Below are 22,885 nucleotides of genomic sequence, written 5' to 3' on the forward strand. Positions count from 1 at the left end.
AAAGCTCAAACTTACATGTTTTGTAGTCTAATTCTTCTATTTATTTAAATAGAATCACCAACTCTTGAGGCTAAGAGAAGCTACTCAATGGCCTAAAACAATTATAAATGACTACAAAAGTAGGCAACATCAAATCAAAATCCCTGCCCTGACTCAGGTTTTATTTTATTTGGGTAAAAAAGTGCCTGGCTAACTACTATAAGAAGCAATGCTGTTCTTGTATTTTATTTTGTAAGTATTAAATTATGCCCCTCCCCCTTTCTTTCTTTGCTATATCCCTGCCAGGTTTTCTCATTTATTCCTGGCCTCTTTTTTCCGGCCCTGTCCATTTTCTGAGTGCAGTCTTGGCCTGCCAAAATGTGGAAACCTGAATACCACACTTGGCGCACTAAAAGGCTGTCTGGCTCTGCTCTATAACAACAGAATAAACCAGACATTAGCTGAGCAACCACAGCAATTGTGAGAACTGCAATGGTCAATTGTATGAAGCCTATCTTTAATTAACATCTTAGGGTCCTCGTGTTTCTGACTTGGTATGCTGATACCTTGTGTTCACCCACAGAATAAGCTACTGACTGGCTCAAATGGCTTGGGCTAACTACTGAGCGAATGATAATGGAGAAAGCATTCGTAACAAATTAAGAAGTCGCCACAAACATGCGAATCCTGGCACTTCCTCAGTGCTGAAAGCACGCGCTAACTTGATCCACATACCATTTCAGGCAGCTATATTTATATGTAGTATAATACAAACCACATTTACTAACATTTTTAGGTTCGAAAAATACCACAGCAGTAACGATAAAGTGAAACTAATATGTAAGGAATATGCAGCCCCTCTGAACTAATACTTATTTCATGGAAGATTATTTTCTTTAAATAGAAAGAAAACAAAGGAAACCCCCCCCCCCAAAAAAAAGGTAAAATAACTCACACATTATCAGAATTACAGGAGCTTTATCTGGCATCTGTGTAAAATACTGCCATTCACATATCAATCTTGACTTTAAATTATTATTAAAAAGTGTCCTTTATGCTTCTCCTTTAATATCTCAAATGGACAGCTAACATCAAAAACATCATTAAAAAAGGACAACAAAGAATGTTCTTTCTGCGCCAACTCAGTAAGCTCAAACTGCCCAAGGAGCTGCTGATCCAGTTCTACAGAGGAATTATTGAGTCTGTCATTTGCACCTCTATAACTGTCTGGTTCGGTTCTGCAACCCAACAAGAAAAACACAGACTTCAGAGGATAATTAGAACTGCAGAAAAAATAATTGCTACCAACTTGCCTTCCATTGAGGACCTGTATACTGCACGAATCAAGAAGAGGGCCGTGAAAATATTTGCAGATCCCTCGCATCCTGGACATAAACTGTTTCAACTCCTACCCTCAAAACGACGCTATAGAGCACTGCACACCAGAACAACTAGACACAAGAACAGTTTTTTCCCGAAGGCCATCACTCTGCTAAACAAATAATTCCCTCAACACTGTCAGACTATTTACTGAATCTGCACTACTATTAATCGTTTCATAGTTCCCATCACCAATCTCTTTCCACTTATGACTGTATGACTATAACTTGTTGCTGGCAATCCTTATGATTTATATTGCTATATTGATCATCAATTGTGTTGTAAATGTTGTACCTTGATGAACGTATCTTTTCTTTTATGTACACTGAGAGCATATGCACCAAGACAAATTCCTTGTGTGTCCAATCACACTTGGCCAATAAAATTCTATTCTATTCTATTCTATTCTATTCTATTCTATTCTATTCTATTCTATTCTATTCTATTCTATTCTAATACAATTTAAAGGTGGCATTTGTGACTTTCAGAATCTTTCAACACAAACGAGGCAAATACATTTTAACATTCAATTAGTGGTTTTAATCAGAAATTTTGTTCATGTCTAATGAGATATATCTTCCAATTAACAGAAAAACATACTCTAAGCATGAGCACTGCTAATTTATTGCTAGAGTCACCTCTTCTTCTTTGATGGGGGGCACATACAGGAAGTAACAATGACATTCTTTAAGAGGAGGAATGTTGCTATTGCATTTTCTCTGGGGTTGTTTTTTTAATGTTTATGAATGAGCAGGAAAACTGACACCAGCAAAGACACAAAATTACATTAACCCGAACTAAGTGTAATGAAGTAAAAGGGCACTCGTTTAAGCAAACAAAATAGGCATTACTGAAAGGGTGGTGTGTGTGTGTGTGGGGGAGAATACTAATATGCATATTCACTGATTCCTCCAGTCACTCATGCAAAAAGGTTCATGACTCATGAAAAGGACTGGAGACTTTGGTTTTAAAATTGAAATGCAAAACTAAATTACAGTTTTAATTGAGAACTCAAGTCTCCTTCGATCAATCCAGAGGCTTTGGGTTCTTCTCCACCGCTCATGCCTAAAGAATGAGAAATGCTTTAGGTTTTAAGTGAGGATGGAAAAGAATGAGAGGATCATAAAGTCCTCTCCCAGGATTTTTGAAAATCTTTACTTACCCATGCAAATAAATATACAGTGCTGACTTCGCTTTCTGGACACGTAGATTTTTATCAGTCTTCACAACAAGGGAGTTAATGATAAGTCAGATGTTCTGACCTAGGCTTCCTTAGAAAGCATGTCTTAGTCTTAGTCCCACAAAACCTCTTTTATTTATACGACTGTAAATTACTTTCATTTACAGTCAGCAAGGCTTGATAAACAGTCTTCCAGAGGAAGGCTATCAACACCCACCTATCTCACTGAGGAACGCTGCCAGAGAGCTAATTTCCAGACTCAGGGCAAGGCCAAACTTGGCATAGAGTCACTTGTAAATCTTGAATTGGCCAAATGAATTAATTGCTTCCTGCAAAAGCTCACATCCTGTTTGCTCTTCTTTTATGTCTTATGGGAGGGGCCAATCATTTCCAAGCCTGGACATGACCCTGTTTTCCAAGCCAAGTTGACCCTGTTTTCTTAATTGTTCTTGTCGTCTGGCAGCTCTGTGCATTCACACACTGGGAACAGGCTGTTCTTCTGCCTCGCTGATGTCAGACTCCAGAGGCTGTACATAACTATTAGATGGTCTTGGTCCCCCCTCTGTCTCCGATGCAGAGCTCTCATCCAAGCTTTCCTCAGCCCCCAGGACTGGCCCAAGTTCCTCCCCAGCATCCTCACTGTCCGACTATGCTGCCAGCTCTGCTGGCTACCACTGGGCAACAAAATCAGGAAAGAAAAGATAATACAAAAAGTCCTTTATGCATGTTTGAATCTCAAAAACTGAGCAAAAATGGCAAAATATATAAATCGAAAGTCATTCTAGAACATACTAAACAGGTTTATCACAATAGGACTTTCAATTCAGGCAGGTTGTCAGGAAAGACTAAGCCAGATGAAAATGACTTTCCTGAGATTTGATGTTGGTAGCCAGCCAGCTCTGTGTAGTGATTAAGGCAGTGGCGGCAAACCTTTTACTCACCGAGTGCCGAACAGGTACATGCATTGCACACTTTGCATTTGTGTGTGCGATCTGCGCTAATGCGCAGCTCCTCCCCCATGTGCACAACCACACCATATGCGCATATGCACGGTTTTCACGCAAGCAAAGCACCCGTGCAAACACCATATATGCATGTGTGTGCTGCGCACAAGTACTCTCATGCATGCGTAAACATACGCACATGTGCAGGAGACTTCTGAAGACCAGCTGGGTCCCCTGAATTGTGCACCGGAGGCCTCAACCGCAGCTGGGGTGTGTGCGCATGCATAGCTGCAGGTGAGTTGGGCGACAGCTTGCGTGCCCAGCAAGATGGCTCTGCATGCCACCTTGGGCACACATGCCATAGGTTCGCCATCACGGGGCTAAGGTGTCAGGCTAGAAACCAGGAGGCAGTGAATTCTAGTCCTGCTTTAGGTACAAAGTCAGCTGGGTGGCTTTGGGCCAGTAACTCCCTTTGAGCCGTAGAAGTAGTTTTTTTTTGTTGTTGTTTACATTTATATCCCGCCCTTCTCCGAAGACTCAGGGCGGCTTACAGTGTATAAGGCAATAGTCTCATTCTATTTGTATATTTTTTTTACAAAGTCATCTTATTGCCCCCCCAACAATCTGGGTCCTCATTTTACCTACCTTATAAAGGATGGAAGGCTGAGTCAACCTTGGGCCGGGCTTGAACCTGCAGTAATTGCAGGCTCTGTGTTCTACTAGCAGGCTTCTTAATGGCCTGAGCTATCCCGGTCAATTTCAATGTCTGAAATATTGCCAAGAATACTTTTTTTTTAATTTGCATTTATATCCCGCCCTTCTCCGAAGACTCAGGGCGGCTTACACTATGTTAGTAATAGTCTTCATCCATTTGTATATTATATACAAAGTCAACTTATTGCCCCCAACAATCTGGGTCCTCATTTTATCTACCTTTAAAGGATGGAAGGCTGAGTCAACCTTGGGCCTGGTGGGACTTGAACCTGCAGTAATTGTAAGCAGCTGTGTTAATAACAGACTGTTTTAGCAGTCTGAGCCACCAGAGGCCCTTCAGGGACTTGTCCAGGCACAGTTTGTTTGTTCATTCATTCATTTAATTTCTATAGTCACCCAACCCAACCAAGTGATTCTGGACCAGGAGTCATTAAAAAAGTTCTGCAACCCAACAAGACAGACACAGACTTCAGAGGATAATTAGAACTGCAGAAAAAATAATTGCTACCAACCTGCCTTCCATTGAGGACCTGTATACTGCACGAATCAAAAAGAGGGCTGTGAAAATATTTACAGATCCCTCACATCAACTCCTACCCTCAAAACAACACTATAGAGCACTGCACACCAGAACAACTAGACACAAGAACAGTTTTTTCCCGAAGGCCATCACTCTGCTAAACAAATAATTCCATCAACACTGTCAAACTATTTACTGAATCTGCACTACTATTAATCTTCTCATAGTTCCCATCACCAATCTCTTTCCACTTATGACTGTATGACTATAACTTGTTGCTGGTAATCCTTATGATTTATATTGATATATTGACCATCAATTGTGTTGTAAATGTTGTACCTTGATGAACGTATCTTTTCTTTTACGTACACTGAGAGCATATGCACCAAGACAAATTCCTTGTGTGTCCAATCACACTTGGCCAATAAAAATTCTATTCTATTCTGTTCTAAACTGTTTCAACTCCTACCTCAAAACGACGCTATAGAGCACTGCACACCAGAACAACTAGATACAAGAACAGTTTCTTCCTGAATGCCATCACTCTGCTAAACAAATAATTCCCTCAACACTGTCAAACTATTTACTAAATCTGCACTATTAATCTTCTTATCATTCCCATCACCCATCTCCTTCCATTTATGACTGTAACTTCGTCGCTTGTATCCTTATGATTTATACTGTAATTGATTGTTTCCTAAATGCTTAATTGTAGCCTATGACTATCATTAAGTGTTGTATCATTAAGTGTTAAATTTGTACCCTATGACTATCATTAAGTGTTGTGTTGTACCCTGATGAAGGTATCTTTTCTTTTATGTACACTGAGAGCGTATGCATCAAGACAAATTCCTTGTGTGTCCAATCACGCTTGGCCAATAAAAATTCTACTCTATTCTAAAAAAGAAGTAATGCCAAAGGAATCTAGTTCATTGATTTAGTCACTGATATACACCTTCCCTTAGATTTGAAATCTTCACCACACTTTTAATGTATTTTGTTACTGGACCACTGGGGCAAATTGTGCAGGATTTGCAATGCATTATTATTAGTCTTATTTCTCATCTATTATGAAGAAACAATTACCAACAGAAGAGATAATGTATAATACTACTGTATGTAAACAGAGAGCAAACCACATGTTCATGCACTGATGATGCAGTGCAAGATGCTACTTAGTTGGGTAATAAAATGTCTGCAAGTAAACTATCAAGCTCAGAAAACAAAGACACCACAGAAGACAATATTCAAAGTTACTGACTATAACTATGGTTATTGTAATGTTGCCTCTCCTGTTAGCAAATATTTGGCACTGATCTCAGGACAAAGAACTTTCTGGAAATCTTCAAAATTAACATGAATATTTTTTTTTTTTGGAAATTATTCTGTTTTAGAGAGAAATTAGAGATTAGAAATTAGCTCTGAAATTCCAGGATTTATTGCTTACAATTGAGTATTGGACAATTCCAATAAGCTCCTGGCTCAAGTTCTAGCTAATAAAGATCACCTTTATTTTTTTATGATATATTAATAACATATAATATATTTTTAAAATATATTTCACTAATTGTTATGAGTGCTGAGTGTCTCCTTTGTAGAGAAAGGATACAAATCCAATAATGAAAGTATATAAACTAATTTTAAAAGTTAATTGGGGCTAAGAATAGAAGAGAAAATTCTCTAATCACTGTTTTTATACAAACATGTCTACACTTCATTAATAAGCAAAAAGACTGAGACTATACACACATTATTCTGACATTGGCATTTTAAAAAATATATGCCATAGATTTCAATACAAAAACTATTCATGAATGGTCATGTATTACCAATATTCAGGTATATTTTTGTTTCCATTATCATAAGTATGGAATATGACCTGTAAACTGAGAAATCTGGGGAAAATAAAAGTGATAAAATTACTGCTATTTATTTGATTAAATCAGACAGCTGAAGAGAGGAAGATAAACCAATGAACTCAAAAGCATCACCCCTATATTAAGGCGCAGTGGTTTTCCTCACCTTGTAAAATCTTTGTGATTACTGAAGTCAAGTCAACAGATAAAATTGCATACAATGCAGCCAATACGTTCCCATTTACATTCATCCTAATAGAACAGCTAACAAGATGCGTTATTTGTTAAGGAGTAATGTGGAATCCACAAAAATTCATTAAGTAAAGTAAAGGCCTTTATGCTTAAAAGCACTTAAGGAAGGAATTTTGACAAACATCATAATATTTAATTTTCTGATAAAGCCTTAACAACTTCAATTATTTGGAAAGCAAAAATGCCTTTTATGTGCAAAAATTTAGAAAGGAAGAATAGTTGAGCTGCTAATACCTCTGATACTATGTGTGGGAACCCAGTCTCATCAGTGATAAACTGAAGTATTCTTGACTTATACTGAAATCATCTGGCTGAGATGGAAGAAGCACAATAAAGGCTAAAATCTTCAACAAAAAGACATATTTGCACTGTATCTTCACAAATGCTTTTGAGTAAAAACAAAGACACTTTTAAGAATTGTTAATTGAATATATACTTTCAGTTACATTTGGATAGTGTGGTAGCTAAATAATATGAATACTTCTGTACAGTGTTATACAAATAGACATAGTAGAACATTGAAATTATTGTAGAAATATATTGAGAGAGAGAGAGGGAGGGAGGGAGGGAGGGAGGGAAGGGGGAACTGTTTTCATATGTGAAGTTAGAGAACATTAAGCTAACTAACAATACAAGATAAAAATATCATCTTGCAGTCTCATTTTTCTTCATTCATTAAGTATAACTTCATGAAGTAAACAAGATGAAAAAACTAATCTACAGCTTTTCAATTTCATATCAAGTTTTTAGATTTTCTTGTAGCTTACAACAGCAAATGTGTTTGTTTCATTCTTCATTCTCAGAAACTATTAGCTAGAATAAGAATTCCCATCTCATTACCAACGTTCCCCAAAAAGTTGTTTTATAGACTATGGCCATGACAGTCATTATTTTATCCCTGACCAATGATTTAAAGTAACTGCAACAACGAAGCACTCTGGAACAATGGCATAATAGTGGTGGGAAAATGGAAATCTGATTTTTAACTCCCCTAACTCTACTGCAAAATTATATGCCTAAGGGATCTATGACATCAATGCCATGAATAGGAGCCCACAATATTTACCCACCCAAAAATAAATAAATAAATAAATAATAATAAAAATAATATAAGAAATATGGAGTAAACAGGATTTGAATAGATACGAAAAGAATACGTATGTAACTGGAGTGTGACTGAATGTACAAAAAGTATATATGGAATATGCATGATGTTATATTGTAATCTACACAAAAGAAAAAGTGTTACAAAAGTTTGTACCAGACAGGTCGTACCATGTCTAATGTTTTTAAATTGTATATTTAATAAAATTTATATTAAAAAAATTACCCACCCACAAATATGAAATATTTCAGCACCTTAATTATTCTATCAAACAAGTGAGGTATATACACAGATACACACACACACACACACACACACACACACGTGTATGAATACAAGTATGTGTATTTATCCGTTCATTGTATGTTTATCTATTTATCTGATTTGGATCAAAAGTAAGCTTATAAAGTTGTACATAAAATCATTTTTTAAAAAGCGTCTAGTACTGCAAGAAACCTTTTAAAGATAAAATCAAGTCCAGAAAAAAAAAGATATTAAATTCCCTATTCAGTTTTTTTAAATAGAATCAAACACCATTGCATTAGCACAGTTTTCCATACAAAAAGGTTTATTACCATTTAACAACTGATTTCTGAGGCAATATATTATAAATGCAAAATATATATTGGCTTTTTTATAAATTAAAAACTTTTAGTGTAAAGGCTATAACAATGAACCGGTTTGAATTTTTATTCATCAAACACATAAATAAAAATTAAGAAATTATGAGTAATAGACCGAATGGCTGTGGATGCCGGCATCCCGGTATAATCAGCTGAGGACATCGCTGACCGTGGGGGGCGAGTCTTTGGCCCCCATGGAGAAGGTTCATAATCTAGGTGTCCTTCTGGATGCACAGCTGTCATTAGAAGAATTTATGACAGCCATCGCCAGAGAAGCTTTTTATCAGGTTCGCCTGATACGCCAGTTACGTCCCTTCTTGGACCGGGATTCCCTATGCACAGTCACTCATGCCCTCATCACTTCCCGCCTGGATTACTGCAACACTCTCTACATGGGGCTCCCCTTGAAGAGTACCTGGAAGCTTCAACTGGTCCAGAATGCGGCTGCACGGGTGATTGAGGGAGTGGCTCAAACCTCCCATATAACACCTATCCTGCGCAGGCTGCACTGGCTTCCAGGTGCAATTCAAGGTGTTGGTTCTCACCTTTAAAGCACTCCATAGCTTAGGACAGGGTTACTTACGGGACCGCCTGCTGCTACCGGTGGCCTCCCATCGACCAGTGCGCTCCCACAGAGAGGGTCTCCTCAGGGTGCCGTCGGCCAGACAATGTCAACTGGTGACCCCCAGGAGGAGGGCCTTCTCTGCAGGGGCTTCAGCCCTCTGGAACGAGCTACCCCCAGGGTTACGCCAAGTCCCTGACCTCCGGGCCTTCCGGCGTGAGTTGAAGACTCTTTTATTTCATCGTGCAGGACTGGCCTAATAGTTTTTTAATAGTTTTTAATGGGGGTTTTTAAACAGTTTTTAGAATTTTCAGCCTATTTAAATTAATCTTTTAAATTTGTTTTTAATTTTTGTGTTGGTGGTTCTTAGTTGGCTGTAAACCGCCCTGGGTCCTTCGGGAGAAGGGAAGTATAGAAATTGAAATAATAAAATAAATAAATAAATAAATAAATAGCCAACCTTTCACGGACATAACTTTGCACACATAATGACTTTTCTGCTTCTCACTGTAGCTTGCTTATCATTAAGCAGCCCCAACCCCCAGGAATAGTTTTTGTGGATACTATGGGGGTTAAAGGAAAGAGAGGTAATCGGTTTTACTCTGTTACATCAGTAGTAGATGTTTGTAAGAAACCATCTTTTAAAAGCCACTTCTTTAGATTACTGCTATTAAAAACCAATTCAACTGACAGAAATGTGGCTGAGAAAAACAAATATCTCTTGGATTCCTGACATGGCATTTTTAGTCCAAAGTTGCCAACTTCCCTTTCTTTGCAAAGAAATTTGTACTGGCTACATTAAAATATCACATAGCTATGTAAATTCATTTCTTTCTCTCTAAACAAGGAAACAGATAAAATATGACATCCCAGCTTTGCTGTCAGAGAGCATATAAACTGTTGTTTGAAAATGTAATTGACCCTGCATCTTAACCAAACTGAAGGCAATTAGTTTTCCCAGACCTTAATCAATCTCAGTTGCAGATGTTCCATTTCCTTTGCCCAGAATTACAGACGTTGGCAACTTTATAAACAAATCAGCCTAGTTTAAAGCAGTCACTTATTTCTCAAAAAATAGCCTCATCTCTCTCATTTTTACAACATTACAACCATTTTTAAGAATACTTCATTTTTTAAAAAATTTTTTTTAAATGAGCTGGTATATTTGCATTTGTATTTTTGTACTTGTATTTTTTAATTTTGCTATAATTACTATTGCTATTATTGTTTCTTATTTTTCATGCTGTTCTTAGATTTTTCTATGGTTTCTATTTATTTATACACCTCCCATAAAGCTGCCACTACTGGTGTTTTAGAAGGGCAATGAAATTATCATATTACAGTGACTGATTACAAGGCAATCAATCAAAAGATATTCAGAAAAATAAAATAGTGAAGAGAATAATTTATTTAACTTTATTTTTATATTATTTTAACAGTTTTCATGAGAATCTCTACTGCACTAAACTTACAAGATAAGATATGAGAACAGAAACAACATGTTAAAAGTAGCATAAGTCCTTCTTTTCCTTCAAGCATATCTTCTGCAGAGACCCAAATTCTTATTTCTAAATGTATTTTTTCCAGTTGAAAAGGGAGGAGAAGAATGATATCAATGCAATGAGGCCTACATTCATTACTATTTCATTTGTGTAGAAAGGCTTTTCATTATTTCAATGTTATTCAATTAGATAAAATTATGTACCGCAAAAACACCCAGAGTTCTATTTGAAACACAGTAGTTCTTGACTTACGGCCACAATTGAACCCAAACAATTTTTTTCGTTTTAAAGAAAAAAGTTGTTAAATGAATTTTTCTAAATTTTCTTGCCAGTTTGTTAAGTGAATAACTGCAGTTGTTAAATTAGTAACATGGTTGTTAAGTGAATCTGGCTCTCCCATTGATTCTGCTTGTCAGAAGGTCACAAGGTGATCACAGGACCCTGGGACACTGCAACGGTCTTAAAAATATGCTAGTTGCCCAGTGATCGCATGACCATGGCGATGCTGCAGTGGTCATTAGTGTGAAGAACAGTCATAAGTCACATTTTCAGTGCCGCTGTAACTTTGAAGTCACTAAATGAATGCTTGTAAATTGAGTACTATAATCTAAACATCTGCTGAAGTTAGTTTTAACTCATCATCTCATTCGTAGAGGCTCTTCTATAGCATGGGTCCCCAATTCCTGGGCTGTGAGCCATCCAGAACTGGGCCGCGGAAGCAGTGGGCAAGTACACACACACACACAACCCCACTTGTGTGAGTGACAGATGAACATGTGCGCTCCATTTGCCTCTTCCCTCCATCAGTCCACAAACATTTGGGTACTCAGTTCTATAAGGCAACATAATTTTGAGAATGCAACAACAAGGACATTGAGGCTTCACTCTATCAATCTCATAACTCTACCTTCCTATGAAATTATGTACATGAATTCATATTCACAACCGCAGAATAAACTATGTATTAACAGCATATCTCTTATTTATAACCTATCCATGTCCAATAGGGTTGGTTATTTGATTGAATCCTAAGAAATGAAAAGACAGAAAGAAATTAAAAAATAGAAAGGTGAATGTTTGGAATTCAAATCGGCAATTCTGCCCTAAAATACTGATCCTACTTGCTCTTAGATAACAATATCATAACCAATAATATATAATATTGCAGCTAATGATAATGAATATATTCATCATCATTCAGTTATTAAGTATCTCAAACTATAATTGAAGGATGGCATAAGAAATAGTAACAACATATATTATTTTATACTAGAGTGACAGTTTCACCATCTCCCTTCAATATTATTTTTTATGGCAGGATGTCTTTTTCCTATTCAACCTTTCCTACATTTAGATTAAGGTTTCTGTTTTTCGCACATTATCACTTTTTCTGAAAGGTGTTGATGCTTTTAAATATTTGTGCAGGGATCCCGAACAGATCATTAGAAATTTAAAGTAAAGCAAAGCAGCATAGAAATGAATATACAAACACCATTACCCAGATAGGCCCCCTTTCAGCAAAAATTATTAGAATATAAACTGTGATTTTTTTATCAAGTAGATTCCAATAAAATGGGTGAGAGAGTTCTTTGTGTATCTTAGTCTCTGGAATGCAAACTCTGCAGCAATGACTATACTAGCAATGCCTAATTAAAATGTAAACCCTGGTATCTGACTTGCCAAGTTGATAATATGTAAGCTGTCCCTTGTTTAAAGGCCTAATAAACTCAACCATTTACAGAAGAAATGCACTTTTTACGTGACTTACTGCAAATAGAATTTGAGTTGCAAGCCATTTAGCATCCGAGACAGTTTGGTAATGGACTTGCTGAGTAGTGTCATTTTTGAAACTACTTGGCACATGTTGAATAACGGGCCACTGTTGGTAAGATAAAGTCTTACAAGATTAAAAACAGAGCCAGAGTAACAGAGTTAAAGCAAAAGGTATAAATACAAATGTAAATAAATTCTATTCTCAAATTTTATTATTTAACCTAAGCAAATGGATATTTTTGAGAATATAAATTCAAGTTGCTTTCTGGTTTTTAAGTTTTAAGAAATACACATTTTTGTTCGTTATTTCCATAACAAAAAGTCAAGTCTCTTTTTATTCATGGCAGATTTGTAGGCATACCTTTGCACATTTTTTGACAACAGTAGGAAGCACTTTGCCATTGTCTGCTGTTAGGGGGTCAATTGCCCAGTTTTGCTCCCAGCTCTAGTTCTCTTAATCTCTTTCCCTTCCAACTGTTATGTAGACTTGACCCAGCATAGTTTCCAAGCCCAGTGAAGGTGAGTTTATTTCTGCTTAATGTTGACAGAATTATCTCTCTAGGTTGCCTTGTCTCTAGTTCCCAATGGCTATTAAAACACCAAGAAGCCATCAAGAGCATCTTAAATCTTGCCTAAGAATTCAATAGAGGGATCGGCATCTTCTGATCTGAACATTCTTCTGAGTTTTGACACACATAAAGCACAGTAACATTGTGGGTGAAAACAAGAACTTTTCACATTCATAATTATTATATTAGGAACTGACTTTAGTGATAATATTAGAATGAGTGTTGATGTCTAAAAGCTTACTTGGTCAGAAACTCTTCGTACTTTCGTACTCTTCGTACTTTTTAGTCTTTTGTAAAAATGGCTATGTATTTTAAGGGACTTTCAAATTGAGCAACTTTCAGATTGATCACCATGGTTATGTAAAACTATATTTTGAGAGACTCTGATGCTACATTTCATACCTCTGGGTAGATTTTTGATTCAAACATTCATCACTTATAATTGCTACATATGACATGGTGTTTTCTATCGTGTATTCTATAACGATATTCTGTCATTATAAAGAAATGATTTGACTTTTTACTACTGCTTTGCTAACCTACAAAGGTTTTCTTAGCAAATATATTCATGATATCATATTCATTCACATTATCTCTATCCCAGTAAGATTTTTAAAACCATTACTGGGTCTTCCATAAAATCACAGAACCAGTTTTGTTTGACACTTTTAATGGTGAATTGCTAAAATTCATATCATATTATTTCATACTATAAAATGCAAACATATTACTTCTAGTATAACTTTATAGAGGTTTTCTTTGAATTTTTCTCTCCAATATCAAATACATGGTTTCCATTTAGGAGAGGGAAATCTAATGTTGGCTTTCCCCTTGAATTTTAGGAAACTATCTTTTCACAGTAAAAAACATTTTATGCCAGCAAATATTAAAATAAGCAGTTTCATAGTGTTTATCTATGTTTAAAACCTTGCTACCTCAGTACCATCATCATCATCATCATCATCATTATCATAGTTTCTTATATTAAGATTATCTCTTCTCTTATTGGTTTTTCTTCTGATATAGTATGCTGTATGGAGTTAAGAAATATATTCTATCACATTTATTGACAAGAACAGAAGATTATGAATAATTAAAACTTTGTTGAACAATAACATAGTATGAACAGATAATATGATTATAGTTATTGTTTAGAGACACAGAACTCTCTTACTTGTGAAATAATAGTTTACTTTTTTTGAATGGACCACCAATATTTCTCTTTTTTCTTTTATACATACTATCTCCTTACTCTCTTACTTCTTCTCTCACCCCTTTCTCCCTCTTCTCTTTGTTGTCTGCCATGCTCACTTACACAAAAGTGCCCAATCGTCCATCAATAGAAGACATGTGTTCAACTATTTCAAAGATAAATGGTACTATAGGGACTGGGCAGGAGTTTGACTCTCATACTGTTCACTGTTTCCCCAAATGCGGAAAACATTTAAGTCATCTTAATATACAATCTCACACTACAATAGTTGCATCAGGGTGAAAAAAATTTATGTGTGTACATTTTCCTACTGATATCTGTTTATCCAGGTGATTATATTATATTGACATATCTACCATACAACTATTTATAGTTGAATATCACAACAGACTATAATCAAAGATTCTACTTTGTCATGACTGTTTCTGAAGGGAAAAAAGTTGCCCTCCATTATTTCTCAAAAAAATTGAAATGGCAAAAATGGTACATCCCAAAAGTTTACTTATATTGGCGGTCACAGTGAGAAGGATTATAGGATACAATTGTTGTCCTTCTTCAAATAGCTAGGCTCTAGCCCCTGCTGTGTTGTGACACAGTAGGCTAAGACAACTCCATTAGGAGTGTGTATCACTCCTCAGCAGTGGTCTTCAGAAGCAGATGGAGGGCTATTTACACAAATGCACCATGACTCCTGGCTTATATATGAGCATCTGGGATGTTTCCTAACTGGATGTGATGCACAATGCCCTTAAATTTATCAACTGTCCCACATGCAATTAAAGGCCTTGATAAATAATACCAAGGCAAAGGCCTCACAGTTGAATTGAAAAGCAGCAAAGCGTGAGGGTCAAATGTTTCCATAGGATTTCTATTTAACACATGCAATTGCTTATAATGGAATGTCCCTACCAACTTGCAGCAGTCATTTTCCAGAGAGCATAACGAAGAGAAAAAGTGCACTGAATAAACAATGACTTCTGCAAACATCAAAGCCATTTTGCACATATATGTTTTATTCTTGCACAGATTTTTTTTAAAAAAATGCACAGCAGAAATTTACACCCCAGAATTATAAATTCTGATCTGAGAAAAGCATGCAGACCTTGTATTGTCCATAAACCAAGTAATCTGCAGACGGTGGGGTTAAATAGCCACTGCTGCTCCAGACAGTAGGCATTATAACATTCCATTAGTCCACTCTTTGATGTAGGTTTTATCTTCTCTAAACTATGTTCTAGCCAAAGGATTTTCTTTTCACTGACTATTATGCAACTACCTAAATGAGAGGAGCAAATAAGTATCCCACAGCTTAGAATGCAAGGGGAACATTTTCACAAGTAGTTGGACATGTTGAAATATAAAGGTACTTTATTAAATTTTTGGTTTATCACATTCAGCCAATGTCAAGCTTCTTACTTTTAAGAGAAAACATACAGAAGAAAAGAAACTCAGCAGGGTGGAATATACTTAATTTTATAAACATTACCAATGTCCAGGATAAACATTTGAAGAAAACACTGTGGCATTGTCTCTTTAGAACTATACCATTTTAAAAGAGAGCACCCCCCGCCTTTAACAAGCATGAAATTAAACAAAAATATTTGCTGCTTCAGTTCGGAGCCAGTTACTTACCAACAGATATTTATGAGACACATAACATTTGAAAGTCCTCTGTGAATTGTGCTTAGGTATCTGGCAGTGTAAGTACGTCCCAATGACTTGAAATGAACAAGAGGTGATATTTAGCAGTTGAGATTGCTCCATTTGTATTAGGGTAATAATGGAAGACATTATTCATATGACAAGAGAGGTCTGTCATGCCATGCAAGAAGTACTTGTAATGAACTGCCCAATGAAGAATAAGATATTTGACACTGTGAAAAAGCTATTTATTATTTAATACAAAAGGTTACATGGCACAATAATCATGCTTTTGTTTATGCATTTGTTTTTATTCAGAAACACAAATAAAATTTAACATTAGACAACAATATATATGATTAGATATCAACCTTTCGGCACATACAGTAGGTCTATAGGAAATCATTTGGGGTTCCCACGTTTCAAGTGCCATGCAAATTCAAAAGGTTTGAAAAACCACGTAAGTTGCATTTTCTTTCTCAACTAAGTTGAGTTGCACTTTCTTTAGATAGATTTGAATTTTTTCATATCATGCAAACTCACAATCCTAGTTTGTCAGACGATAATACGCAGACTGGAAAGGAAGTTTACCAAGATGGTAAGTTGAGACTGGGTGTTGAATGGGTTTAACAAACTATCAAATGTCTATGATACATTGTCAAAACTACCTGAGGATAAAATATGCCTAGCAAATATAAATGTTTCTTTGTCACCCAGTCAGAAGTGATGGATTTACTATCCTAATAATAATTAGGAGTGTAATGCTTTCATAAGGATCACATTTGTTACTGCTATATCCAACTGGCTTCCTTGAGGTCATGCGGTGGAGTTGTGCCAAAACTCTCATACTTACAGTGATTCTATTTATTCTGTGGAAGAATAAATAACTTGAACAATTTCCTCAGCCTTGGGGCAATTTCTGGTTGGAACAATTAACAAGATCTCTTTCCCAAATTATAGTTTATCATGACAGGGAAATGTGGCCCAATGTTATTTTATATTTATTCTGCATAATATTTGTCATGGCCATATCAAAAAAGGTAGCTATATTCAAAACAAACAAACAAACAAAATAACATTAAATCTAAAATAGTTTCAAAATTTGGTCCATTATAGCTCTATTATAAACAAAAACAAAATAATTGAAGCTGGATTGCACAATAATCTTCACAAATAATTTAAAAATCCAATGGATTTAATAGTCGTAGAGAGTGGATTTAATCAAGATGCATCCATTTATGCATTAAACATAAAATAAGAACAGACAGAAACAAGCTGTTTTTGTCTAAAAAGTTTGATAAGATGTGAGAGAAGAGAGACATATGAACGTGAAATGATGGAAAAATGAGACATTGCTAACAGGGCTACATAGTGAAAACCTATGTTGTACTGAAGACAGCAGCAAATATATATATTTGAGAAGGCTATCAAAATATGATCTGTACATTCATGATTCTTAAAGTATTTTGATCAGTGACAATTGAACAATTTAGTACCTTATGTAAAATCAATAGACTTCAAAACATTTTCTCAGTAAGTAGTTGTCTCTGTATTTACAGCATCAAAAAGTTAAATTAAAAGAACAAGAATAGACTAGCCCATCATTAAACTTGATGAAAGTCAAATGTATCGCAACCTCCCCCCACAACAATGCTTTGAAGGCATGCAAAATTCCTTATGCATGCCCCAAACATGTTTGGAATGATTCCCAGAATACACAATACCGACTTTTCAAATACAACTATCTCTGTTTAGTTTTGATTTACCTTCAGTGTTAACTGTAGAAGAATTTTTTAATAATCATCATCATAATAAAATAATAATAATAATAATAATAATAAATATTTAATGAATAAAGTAAATAATAATAATAATAATAATAATAATAATAATAATAGTAATAGTAATAATAATAATGGAAGTTTCAAACATTAGGACAAACTCCACAATAAGATGGATCTCGTGCTAGGAATACTTTTGGCCAGCTGAAGAAATAGTGGCAGTTGATAGTTAACATGACATCTATAGGCATTTATTATTTAAAACTTTGTGACATTTTAAAGAGCATTAAACTGGCTATAAATACATGGATGGTTGAGTAATTCCTTGGGACCCTCCCCCACTCAGTGATTACAACAGGCAGGGCAAAGAGAACAATTTAAAAAATATATATAGTTTCTTTTCCTTTTTTTAAAATGATTTTGGCCAAATGGTATATCTTTCAAATCCTTCCAATTTCATCTAAATAATTATGTGGAGAAACAGGCATTTTATATATGTACTTTAGCAATTGAGAGCTCTGTCCCTTAATGTATTTTAGAGTATTTTTCTGTGAGAAATACATGCAAGCACTGGATTGCCTGTGTGAGTTACTGTGAATGTAATTCAGATCAGGAAAAAAACCTCCTTTAATTTTATCTGGGAATGAGGAGGAGGAGTTTTATTTCATATATAGTTACCTAACTAAATTCAAAGACTAGAGTGAAGGGTATAGATCCATTTCACTGAATTTTGGCTGGGCTCAATTTTTGGCTTACTGTGTGCTCAACAGATGTTCTCATTAAAATTTTCCTCGTGAAGTTTTTTAAATAAAATTAACTGAACTTAGAAATCTATAATTAGCACCACCTCACAGAACAAATCAGAACAAGTTTACTAAAGTACTCTATTTACAATGAGGGTGAGTTTACCCCCAGGGCTTGCTTTACTATTTTGTTTCAATTTTCGTGTAATTTCATCCATCACTTTTCTTCAATCCTCCAAAGATGATGGATAAAACACAGAAATAAATAGGACCAACTGTTCACAGATGCCTAAGGGAAAACATAATTTTGTTATAAATAATCCTTGGCACAAATCATAGAAATGCTATCTGAAAATTGTTTGTTGAATAGTTTATGAATAAGGGCTTTAGTTTAAAGTTTGCAAATAAGGTGCAGTATTCTCCATCCCCCTAGAACTTGGAACTGAATCCTTTAAGAAACTGAACAGACACACAAGCAGAAATCAAGGTTGCTTTATGTTCAAACAGAAGCCTCCTGGGACCTTGGCTTTTTATTTATATGTATACATAGAGAAAAGTGTATGCACAAAAGATGAGACATATTTAAGAATTATTTTTTGTAAAATTTTGGCAAAAAGTGTTACAATGATTTATAGGAGGATATAACTATATTTCATAGATTGTATTTAGCAGCATACTCTCAAGGTCTTTAGATCAAGAAATGAGCAAGTTTTGATACACACATTCAGTCATCAGAAATCACACTTCATTTGCAGAGATGTAATATTTTAAATGGAAAGTTTAAAAGGTACTCTACCATTAAATGTAATATGCATGTATAAAATGACACAATTAAGATTTGAGGCAAGAAGAGAATACAGGAACCAAAAGAAGTGAATATTTGTAGCTCAAGGTTAGATTGTGGGAACCTTGGTGCTCTTTGAACTTGGTGGTTTTCTTGCAGAGGTTTCATTATCAACTAGGTAACATAATCAGCCTTATAATGTTAGGTCATACAATGTATGATGATGCTACCTAGTTTGGTAATGAAACGTTTGCAAGAAAACCACCAAACTCAGAGAGCACCAAGGACCCAACAGAATGCAGGGTAACACGTCCATTAGATAAGAAATAGCACATTCTCAGCTAGTTCCAAGTACTATAATATGGCTGTGATTTGGCACAATACTGTCCATAATAGTAATAGCAATATTTTACGTTACTTTTGAATAATTGTGTATGCATACATTTTGGCCACAAAATATCCTTTATTCATGGCAATTACAATTATATATTATTTATTTCAGAAACTGCCAGGGGTCCAGAATCATTCTAATAATGTAAATCCCCTATGATTATGTATCTGGCAGTAGGAAACATATTGTGCTTCTATTCTGCTAGAATATCATAAACCAGTGATCAGGTATTATGTGGTTTGTATCCCAAATATTTAAAGAATACAAGCCTATTTACTTGTATTGGTTAAAGTAAGTTTCTTTTAAGATTTAATGCAGGAGAGTTTAATTTTTCTGGAAATTCACAAGTCCTAGTAGCATCAGCATTTTGCTTCTAATGTTTATTTTTATATGAAAATGTTGAAGTCTGTTAACTCTTAATAAGCATATCTATAATGGCCCTTATACGACATATGAACATGATGAAGGCAAGTTGATGTATTTTCTGGGTGGCATTATCAGTGTCAGAATCATCAAAGCATTCAAAATGATTTTTTTCCATGTCTTTTAATCTTTATTTAACTAAGCACAAAGAAAGATGGGGGAAATACATACAGCAACAGTGAGATTCATTTCTATTTAAAGAAAGCATATGTGCAACCTCACCTGATCTGCCCTTGTACTAGAGGTCTGTTTTTTGTCCTGTTCATATTTGCATCAAATGGAACTTCAAAGAACTACAACAGAAAAAAGAAAAAGAAAACAATTCTAAGAGATGCATTCAAACTGTTGAAACTATGAATTATTTTTGCAGTTGCCTGGTCTTCATGAAAAAAAAAAATCAAGGTACAACTGAAATAATGCAATTTTATTTTACATATAACTTTTCTCCTACATTTCCTTAAAGGGCAGGGAAACCGCATGAACAAAAACTTTGAAAATAAGCCCACAGAATCTATTTTCCTCAGAGCTTTTGACAAATCTGACAATACTTCCATAAAAACACCCTTATTTCTTCTGCCTAATTTTTTAAATAAAAGTGCACATTGTTAATTGCAAGTTATTAGTTTTAAAGATTAATACTGCAGCAATTTACGATCACCAAAATTTGAAGCCTGTTACCCTATCAAGAGACTCTCTTTCTAGCAAATGCTACTGCTCCTACTGATTCAAGAGAATCCTTTTCAACTCCAGTCAGAGGGATTAACATGGCAGCTCAGCCTAATATAATCCTGTGAATCCATTTTGCAAAGAAAACATGTCCATAGCTATTAAAGCAAAACATGGGGATACAAAAATGTCTATCATTTTTATTTATTCATGAAAACAATATAAAATAATTAGCAACAGGTTTCAGTAGTTATCAATCCTTTTTATGAAATTATTCATATGAATTTCAAGGATGACCTTGTGATCGTTCCTTTAACAGAAGACCTTAAACATAAAAGAAACATATTTTTGTTGTCTGAAAGCAGTAAGGCTTCCATTCACAATAGGCAGATGTTCACAATTGCTGACAGAAGAAACTAACTGAGGTATCAGCTAACTCATGCTATGCTTTCAGTCACTGCTAACAAATATTATTTTCTATGCACAATTCATTATCTTTCAAGTGGGACAGACAAGCAAATCAGTGCAGGAATTGTAATGGTAGTAGTTTTAACTTATGCCAACCAAATACAGGGCAGGAATCAAGAAAAAAAATGGCAAAGGTTATTCACTGGCAATGAAAAAGTATTAAAATATCTGGGCCTTATGTTTCTTAGACAGTAAGAAGAATGATCCTAGAAAGAACTAATTTGAGGTGGATAGGACTGGTGTTTAATATTTCATAGTTCAGCAAAAAAGAATATTGTTAGTAGTAATAAAAACTTTCAGTAGACTATTTTAAGGAATCATAACAAACCATCAACATTTAGACAATGTGTATAATTGTTTTCAGTTTTATGAAAAATGGTACAGTGTTACAATACTCAAATGCTGAAGTTAAGATTAAAGCAACTATTAGTTGCTTTAAAGCAACTATTAGTTGTTAGAAAAAGATTAGACTAGATTAGATTGACAGACAGAGACAGATTTCTATATCAGTTATTCCATTATCAATAATCTTGACCCTCACATCTTCAACTAGTCACACCAAGAAAATATTTCATTATTCATAAATACATGGAATGTGTCCACAATAAAAGCATTCCAGTGTGGTTGAATGATAAGCAGTTGAGAAGGAAAAAAGAGAAATATTTATGTATCTTTACTATCAAATAAAATGATAGCCACCAACTTGCATTTCTCTAATAGAGTATTCACACCGCCCTGAGTCCTTCGGGAGAAGGGCGGTATAAAAGTCTAAATAATAAATAAATAAATAAATGTAGGATATGGCTATCAATTGTTCCAAATCACATTTTTTTGCTTTTAGCTTCAGTAAGGATTTTTTCAAACACCAGATATTTTGAGAATATTCCTGTCTTCATAGAAGGATCGTGCTCTTACAGAAGCATTTTGTTGACCACAGTGGGAACAAAAATGCTAGATTAAATGGGTATAAATCTAATCCAGCACATCTTTTTTATGTTTCTACACATGAAAGTATTCAAGATCTTGTTTCATAATGCAGAAGATACAATTTGGCTTTTTAAATAATTCAGCTGCTAAAATTCTTCAGGTTTAGGAATTAAAAGTAACATATTCCTTGGGACTATCCAGTATCATTGCTCCATTTTCTCTAGATGGGTATAGTGACTGAGAGGGAAGTCTGTACGGATACTGTATATTAAACCTAGTTCCTAACATGTTTCCTTAATTTGTCTTTCTGCAATACCCAAAAGTAATTTTTATAAATAGACAGTATCTAAGAAAAAGTGTTTATACAATCACTTCAGATCCAAATAATGTCAGCAAAGTATCAGTTATCAGATTTTCTATACCACCCCCCAGATGTTTGGGGACAAAAGTACCACTCTAATTTTCCTCAAGAATGTAGTTCAAATGTCATTCATTTCTATTCCAAGCAGGGGGTAAGACTTGGTTTTAGATTAGATCATTAGAGACTTGATAGTTTTGCTTGTTTTAGAAAATAAAAAAACCCTGTAAGATGAAACCTGGATAAATAAATATTTTAGCTACTTATAAAAACTGTTTCCTCAGGAAGTCTGAATGCATCATTTAATTTGACCAAAGTAGAATATTACCTTTCCTACAGTTCTGGCAATTTCAACAGCAGGAGGATGTAGAGAGAATTAAATATACAGTGATAGAGCATTAACGCTCATAATTTAGCTCTAATATTAAGAGTATACGGAACTTTTGGAATCAGAAGAAATAAATATTTAAATCATGATGTTGAGAAAAACCACATTAAATATGACTTGTGGGTAAATTTCTGTAAAAGATC

General features: G+C 35.0%; 1 protein-coding gene across 1 annotated transcript in view; it reads right to left on the reverse strand.

Annotated features, from left to right (window-relative positions):
* The window catches only part of LOC131189518 (protoheme IX farnesyltransferase, mitochondrial), a 76,000-nt gene that overhangs the window by 18,544 nt on the left and 34,571 nt on the right, over positions 1-22,885 (reverse strand). The window contains exon 2 of the mRNA XM_058165637.1: positions 20,158-20,228. Coding sequence (XP_058021620.1) covers positions 20,158-20,228 — 71 coding nt within the window. The remainder of the gene's footprint in view (positions 1-20,157; positions 20,229-22,885) is intronic.

The sequence above is a fragment of the Ahaetulla prasina genome, chromosome 2 (genome assembly GCF_028640845.1).
Source record: "Ahaetulla prasina isolate Xishuangbanna chromosome 2, ASM2864084v1, whole genome shotgun sequence".
NCBI classification, from domain to species: domain Eukaryota; kingdom Metazoa; phylum Chordata; class Lepidosauria; order Squamata; family Colubridae; genus Ahaetulla; species Ahaetulla prasina.